Below are 7,328 nucleotides of genomic sequence, written 5' to 3'. Positions count from 1 at the left end.
CTGCGCCCCCAGGCTTGGCTGTGCTGTGCTGCTGGGTGTTTTCACCCTGCACCAGGGCACGCTCCCAGTCTGGGGCACCCCGGCGTGCCCAGCGGTGGGGTGCCCTGGCTGGGCAGCTCCCCTTCTCATCCCAGCCCTTCTCTCTGGGCAGATGATGTCCCTCCGCCACCCGCACCTTTCGCGCACCGTGTCGTCACTCTACGGTCTGCCAGTGTCAGCTCCCAGTACAACCTCAGCTCCAAGGAGATCCTGGGAGGGTAAGGATGGATGCCCAGCTTTCCCCCAGCACTGCCCCAAGCTGTTGTCCAGGCTTGGGCAATGGTCCTGGGTCGATGGGACTTCTCTGGCCACGATGTGTTGGTGCCTCAGGCAGGATGGGTGCAGAGGGGAGCATGAGGCAGCATCCTGGAGCAGTGTGGGGGTCCCCAGTAGCCTGAGTGGCTGATGGCATTGACATCTCTCCATCTGTTCCTCCCCAGGGGCAAGTTCGGGGAAGTTCACACATGTACAGAGAAGCAGACGGGGCTCAAGCTGGCGGCAAAAATGATCCGGAAGCAGGGCGCCAAAGACAAGGTCTGACCGATGCCGGGGCGGGGGGCTCCTCCTGGCCATGGTGCTACCAGCAAGTGGCATGGCCGAGGTGGTGGGTGGCAGTGTCATGCCCCACGTGTCCCTGGTGCTGTGACACATCCTGTCCCAGTGCTGGTGGCTCGGTCAGGGGTGACACCCCATACCACCACGGGGCTCCTTCTGCAGGAGATGGTGCTGTTGGAGATCGATGTGATGAACCAGCTGAACCACCGCAACCTCATCCAGCTCTACGATGCCATTGAGACACCCCGAGAGATCATCCTCTTCATGGAGTTGTGAGTGCCAGGGCAGCGCTGCATGGGACCTGATGCCTGGATGAGGGGCACCATCATGGGGGATGCTCCAGAGATGGAGCAGATGTGCTGGCCCCTCACCAAGCAGAAGGAGTTGGCCCCAGTGAATGTCCCTCACATTGCCCATTCCCTCTTGGGCACCTCCTCATCTCATGTTGAGCTTGGAGGCAGCCCCAGGCTCTGCCTGGCCAGGACAGCATCTCCTTCCATCGCAGCTTCGTTTAAGGTGGACATGACTCAAGTCCTTCCCACACAGCTCCTTTTTCCCCTGCCCACTTGCTCCAGGAGTCTGGGGCTGTGCTGGGGCTCTTCTGCTCTACAAAACCCAGTGGAGCTGGGATGTCCCGGGGTTACCCTCCCCGCATGCCTGCCTTCGGGGGGGTGTCTAATCCCAGCACACACACATCCCATTGTGGCCCTGCTCAGCCTCTACACCAGCATCTCCACAGTGGGGCTGGGCAGGGGATCCCCGGGGTGGGCAGGGGGCTCTGCAGGAGGGTGGCATGGGGCAGAGAGCCCCAGGTGACCCCGTGGTCCATCCCCACGCAGCGTGGAGGGCGGCGAGCTCTTCGAGCGGATCATCGACGATGACTACCACCTGACGGAGGTGGACTGCATGGTGTTCGTCCGGCAGATCTGTGAGGGCATCCGCTTCATGCACCACATGCACGTCCTCCACCTGGACCTCAAGGTGCAGGGCCGGGGGTGACAGCAGGGGCTGGCCGTTGCTTGCGGGGATGGGGGAGGCAGGGGCATGGTGGGGCAGTAGATGTTTGCAGCCAGTGAAGCGAGGAGTGCTGTGTGCTGGCCTGAGACCTGCTGTGCCCGTGAGACACACTGGCCAGCCGTGGGAGGGATGCCTGCACATCAGTATCACTCTGGTGCAGGTCAGCCACAGGACCCGTGGGCTGCCAGATCCATGCACTGGGGACCTCTCCTCTCGGTGGTGGGGTAATGGTCTCCTTGTCCCCACAGCCTGAGAACATCCTCTGTGTCGCTGCTACTGGGCACATGGTGAAGATCATCGACTTTGGGCTGGCTCGAAGGTGCTGTCTTCCCCCATCGGCTCTGTCCCTCCTCCCTGTCCCCCTCCCACCCTTCAACCCCGCATGCCCTCGACATGCTGGGAGCCCCAGAACCTGCTCTGGGCTGTGGCTTTGGCCATGGCTGCCAGCTCCAGCTCTCCCTGGCTGGCATGGGAGGGCAGCGCCTGCTGGGCACAGGGCAGCAGCTTTTGGGAGCAGCCTGTCCCCCTCCTGCTGACTCACCCATCCTGGCTGCAGGTACAACCCACAGGAGAAGCTGAAGGTGAACTTCGGCACCCCCGAATTCCTCTCTCCCGAGGTGGTCAACTACGAGCAGGTCTCCTACTCCACGGACATGTGGAGCATGGGCGTCATCACCTACATGCTGTACGTCAGGGTTTTGCGGGGGGACTGCCAGCGCTGGGGTGCCAGGGCAGAGGTCAACTGGGCACGGAGCCATCCCCCGAGCCGTACATGTGACCTGGGCACCAGGCTGCTTGGTGGGCTGGCGGAGGGTGCTGGATGGGGAGATGGGCAGATGGGGCTGGGGGACAGCGAGTAGGGCCAGGGAGTGTCTGTTCACACGGGTGAGGGCAGGGAACAGCTCAGCCCAACTGCAGGCAGGAACGCAGCGTGGTGCCAGCAGCCGCACACCACCTCTCCCCTCAGGGCCACCCTGTTTTACTCCCTGGGGCAGCCCCAGCTGGGTTTACTCTATTCTGGGGGGGTTTGGAGGTGCCACAGCCTGAGGGCACCCAGCTCCTCACCCCCCTGTGCCCCCAGGCTCAGCGGTCTCTCCCCATTCTTGGGTGACAACGACACGGAGACGCTCAACAATGTCCTGGCTGCCAACTGGTACTTTGATGAGGAGACCTTCGAGAGTGTTTCTGATGAGGCCAAGGACTTCGTCTCAAACCTCATCATCAAGGAGAAGAGGTGCGAGGCCAACAGCAACCATAAGGGTCCTGGGATGGGCATCGCCGGAGCTGTGTGTCCAGCTCCTGGGTACCACGGTCTGCCCTCTGCACCAGGACCAGCAGTATCCCCCGATGTTCTGTGCCAAATGAGCCTCATGGGGCCCTGCCCTGGCTGCTGGCTGTCCCCAGCAGAGCCCTGCATCCCTCCAGGGTCACCTGCCCCAAGCAGGACATGCTCGACGGCTCGGGGTCCTGCCCAGCCTCACTGGTCCCTGAGCACATCCCTCCAGTTTGTTCCTCCCCTGCAGTTTTCTGGGGTTTTGGGGCTCTTGAGCAGCTGGAGAAGGGAGTGGTTGGGGGAGAGGGGCTCAAGCAGGGGTGACCTGGGCTCCTCTCACCCCCAGTGCCCGGATGAGTGCTGGCCAGTGCCTGCAGCATCCCTGGCTCAACAACCTGGCAGAAAAGGCCAAACGTTGCAACCGCCGCCTCAAGTCCCAGGTGCTGCTCAAGAAATACGTCATGCGACGGCGCTGGAAGGTGTGTGGGGTGTGGGGCCAGCTTGGGGAGGAGGGTCAATGCCATGTAAGGGAACTGGTAGGGGGGGCTGCCAGCCTCTGCCTATGCTGGTGAATGGCATCTGGGATGGCTGTGTCTCACTGTGCTGCTGGTAGCTGGGGCACAAGGGCTGGGGACCACTGAGCCTGGAGGAAGGGCTCCCCAGCACCAGGATCCTTGTGCAGGTGGCCTCATGGTGGGACCCCCCTCAAGTATAGGTGCAATTGTTGTGGTCTCCCTGGAGCTGATCCCAAGAGCACCTTCTAGGGGCAGGAGTGGGAGCGGGGCAGAGTATAGGGGATGACCCCCACCATCAACCCTGTGCCTTCCCCTGCCCTGCACTCCCCTCCCATGCAACCCGGCCAAATGGGTGCCCGGGCAGCTGCCAATTCCCCATCATGGCTCCTCACCAGCTCTGGGAGTGAATTCTGGCTCAGCCTGCAGAGCCACAGCCCTCATGGTAGGATGAGCATCTCTCTTCTTTCCCTTTCACAGAAAAACTTCATTGGGGTGTGTGCTGCCAACCGCTTCAAGAAGATCACCAGCTCGGGATCGCTGACAGCGCTGGGTGTCTGAGCAGGGGCTCCCAGGGGAGCCTGAGCCACGTGTGAGTTGAGGCCAGAGAGGAACCGCTTGAGAGGGGGCTCTGGGGCTGCCGAGCCCCCTCTTGGGGCCGTGCCCAAGTCCCTCGTCAGTCTTGCTTCTGGATGGCAGCAGGACCTCACTGGCATGGGCCCCTGCCCACTTCCCACCACAAGGGTAGAGGCTGGAGCTGTGCAGCCCACTCCCTGCCCGTGCTGCTGCCAGACAGCTGCTCTGGCCCCTGCAGCATGTGCTGCACCCCTGCTCCACGCCACCAGCGCTGCCATGGGTCCTTCTCCGCTGAGTCCCCTGGGGCTGCCACCCTGCCCTGGTACCCAGCGGCTGCGAGACTGCTCGGGGACCAGGACCCCACCGGGCTCCTCACCTGCACTCACCACTGTGCCCAGGAGCTCATCCCGCCCTGGGCAGCATTGCTGCGCCAGGCCCCCGCTGCTGAGGATGTCAGCATCACCCTCCTGGGCACTCAGGGCTCCAGCCCTTCCCGTTCCCATCCAGCCAATACTCCCATATGGATTTCCTTGGACTGTGAGGCCGTTCCTGAGCGGTGGTTTCTGATCTCATCCCTGGCCCAGCTGCGCAGTGCCCGACCCGCAGCACCTCTGCTCCGTTCGTGCTTCCTTCCCATGGCCTCGGAGGAGAAAGGCTGGCCCAGCATGAGCCCCGCAGCCTGGGCCACCCTGCGCACTTGCTGCTACTTTTGGACCCAAGACTTGGCGTGTTCTGCCTGTAAATGCTGCAGCCCTGCCCTGCTTTCGCTGTTGCCGGACCCCCAACTGCCCAACCTCCCTTCCTGGCATGGGGATGTTGGAGGGCAGCCGTGGACCCTCACCCTGGCACTTATGGCACCGGAGCCAGGGCCAAAGCTCCTCCTCCCTGGCCAGCCGGGTGTGCGGGAGCGGAGCTGGCCCCGAGCTGCTGCTCGCACAGGAAGGGAGGAAGCGGTGAACACGCTTCCAGCAGCATCCCCAGCTGGGAGCCAGCGAGGGAAGAAGGAGTCTTTGTGTTCCTCTTGCCCTCCCTGCCCTTCAGCTCTGCCAGCGGGGGAAAAACACAACCTCTGCTTCACCCGTCCCCGCCAGATCAAGATGAGCGAGGCGTCCTAATGCAGAGCAGCTGGACCGCGCACCCCCGCTCCCGCGAGCATCGCTCCAGCCCCGACCACCAACACACAGGAACTGCCGGTCGGCGGCTACGGCCGCCAGCTCCCCCCGCTGTGTGCGGGGGCTCCCCGGGACCGGCCAGCCTGGGGGAGGCGGGTGCTGCCCCCACTCCCCCCGCCTTGCCCCGTACCCCTTCCCCTCTGCCTGCGCCCCTCGGGGCTCCCCGGTGCCTCCAGAGGATGGGCATACCCCGGGCTTTGCCGCTTCCAGCCTTGCCCACTGCGGGAGGGGATGAGGGGCTGGAAGGGAGGTCCCAGGCTCCCCCTGCCCTCCAGCTTTGGCTTTCACCGTGGCCGAGCACCCCAAAGCCAGGGCTGTGTGTTTGCTCCGGGGCTGCCTGTGCCCTCTGCGCCTGCTGAAAACACCCCGGGGAGAGACAGGGGGAGGCACCAGCCCCCCCAACCCCACCGGCTGCAGCAGGTGAAGGGGCTTTGGGCTCATCTCCACCGGGCAGGGGACACGGTTCATGGGGCCCTGCCTAATGCTGGAGTCCTGCCCGGCTCTTGCCTTCTTGTAAATAAATGTACAGGTCTGCCCGCAGCCCATGTCTGCCCTGCTTCTCCGGGGGGGCCGCTCCAGCCCCCCTCCCCGGGCCACTGCTCCCGCCTGCGTGGGCTGTGCAGCCGCAGTCTGAGGGCTGCAGATAAGCAAGGAGAGGACGGGAAGTGATGTCTCGTCCCCAGGGTAGAGGGTACAGAGAGGGGCCATGGCTATGCTGGGGATGGGGACTGCCTGGTGAGTTCCAGGCAGGGCTGTGCAGCCCACGGCGGAAGGGGGGTCCTGTCTCTGCACCCCGTGGCTGTGCAGCAGCAACCGGCTCTGAGCACCCCAGGGTGCTGGGGGAAAGGGAGATGGAGGGGTGGATGGATGGATGGATGGATGGATAATCAGAGGTGTCCTCATGGCTTCAGCATCTGCCCAAGTGGTGTGGGATGCCCAGGCAAGGGCTTGGGGGGGTGGCAGTGCCCCTCTGCCCGGTGGGGCTGCAGTCAGCCCTGAAGCAGTTAAGGCTGCCTGGACCCGGACGCCGGCTCCCGCCGCGGGGGGCCCTCCCAGCCGCTTCCTGCCGGCAGCCTTTGACCGGTTCCTGTCGGTGACCACCCTGCGGGCCTGGACGCCAGCACGGCCCCATCTGGTTTGAGTTACGCTCTGCGGCGGTGACGTCTCCTTCCTGCCTGGCCCCGGGAGCCGCACGCCGCCCTGGCCCTGACATGTCCTGGGGGCTGCAGGGCCCTGCCATGGGGTGGCCCATAGGGCTCCTGGCTGGGCTGTTGTCCCCGGACACTCCTGAGGCCCTGAGCCACTCCAGGGGGTCAGTTCCCGGACACAGCCCTGCGTGTGCACGGCTGTGGCACAGGGATGCACGGGCACTGGCATGTCCTGGTGCCTCAACCCCAGGGTGGGGGACCCCCCCCCAGCCCGGTTTGGCATCCCCAGGCCCCTCCTTTCCCATTCCAGGACCCCATGGAGGCACCCACTGGGGATGGAGAAGTGGGGGCATGGGGCTGGCACCTGTGGGAACAGCCGTAGCGCGATCCCATGCTCCTGGCTGAGGGGTGGGACAGGGCTTGGGAGCCCCCAAAGGCCCAGAGAGGGGACCAGTCCTGCCAGGACCGATGGGCATGGTGACAGGGCTGGTCCTGGGCCAGCACAGCCCACAGCAGCCAGTGCCATCCCTTGTGTGTGGGGTCCTCATCACACCTACGGACACAAGGCACAGTCTGGTGTTCACAGCAGGGACAAGGGGTCCCACAGGCAGCGGCAGGGAGGGAAGGGGAGCGGGCAAACCTCCTGCACCGGCAGCAGATTTGCCCCGTGACTGGGTGCAGCTCAGTCCTCGACCGCGGCACAGCCGATGCAGGGAGCGGGCGGGGGGCCAGGCCACCCACCACGAACCGGGAGCAAGCCGGGGTGGAGGCAGGGCAGGGAAAGCAGTGGGACCACAGCCGGGAGCCAGGAACCAGGGTAGACACGGAGACGGGGAGCACCGGGAGAGCGGATGCTCGGGGTGGTGCAGGTGGTTGGGCTCTGCGGGATGGGGGTCCCCATCCCTGGATGTTGCAGCTCAGGGTGGGCAACGGGATGCGCCGCGCCATGCCACGCTGCTCCCAGCGCAGGGACCCCGCGTGAAGTCAGGGCTGTGTGTTCCCAGGCGGTGGCGGGAGCCGGGGCGGGCGATGGGCC

The 7,328-nt window shown here is 64.9% G+C and overlaps 2 protein-coding genes across 2 annotated transcripts in view; one reads left to right on the top strand and one right to left on the bottom strand.

The window, feature by feature from the left end:
• MYLK2 (myosin light chain kinase 2) overlaps positions 1 to 3,957 on the top strand; it is a 7,987-nt gene extending 4,030 nt beyond the window's left edge. The window contains 6 exon segments of the mRNA XM_009893544.1: positions 1,434 to 1,575; positions 1,860 to 1,930; positions 2,168 to 2,296; positions 2,693 to 2,845; positions 3,231 to 3,363; positions 3,877 to 3,957. Coding sequence (XP_009891846.1) covers positions 1,434 to 1,575; positions 1,860 to 1,930; positions 2,168 to 2,296; positions 2,693 to 2,845; positions 3,231 to 3,363; positions 3,877 to 3,957 — 709 coding nt within the window.
• A 2,882-nt stretch (positions 3,958 to 6,839) lies between these two features.
• The window catches only part of FOXS1 (forkhead box S1), a gene marked incomplete at its 5' end in the record, with an annotated part of 3,407 nt that continues 2,918 nt past the window's right edge, over positions 6,840 to 7,328 (bottom strand). Inside the window, one exon of the mRNA XM_009893543.1 lies at positions 6,840 to 6,845. Within this exon, the coding sequence (XP_009891845.1) occupies positions 6,840 to 6,845 (6 nt within the window). The remainder of the gene's footprint in view (positions 6,846 to 7,328) is intronic.

Source organism: Charadrius vociferus, unplaced genomic scaffold (genome assembly GCF_000708025.1).
Source record: "Charadrius vociferus isolate BGI_N301 unplaced genomic scaffold, ASM70802v2 scaffold259, whole genome shotgun sequence".
Classification (NCBI taxonomy): domain Eukaryota; kingdom Metazoa; phylum Chordata; class Aves; order Charadriiformes; family Charadriidae; genus Charadrius; species Charadrius vociferus.
Note: the sequence above shows the minus strand (reverse complement) of the source record. Positions and strands in the feature narration are given on the sequence as shown.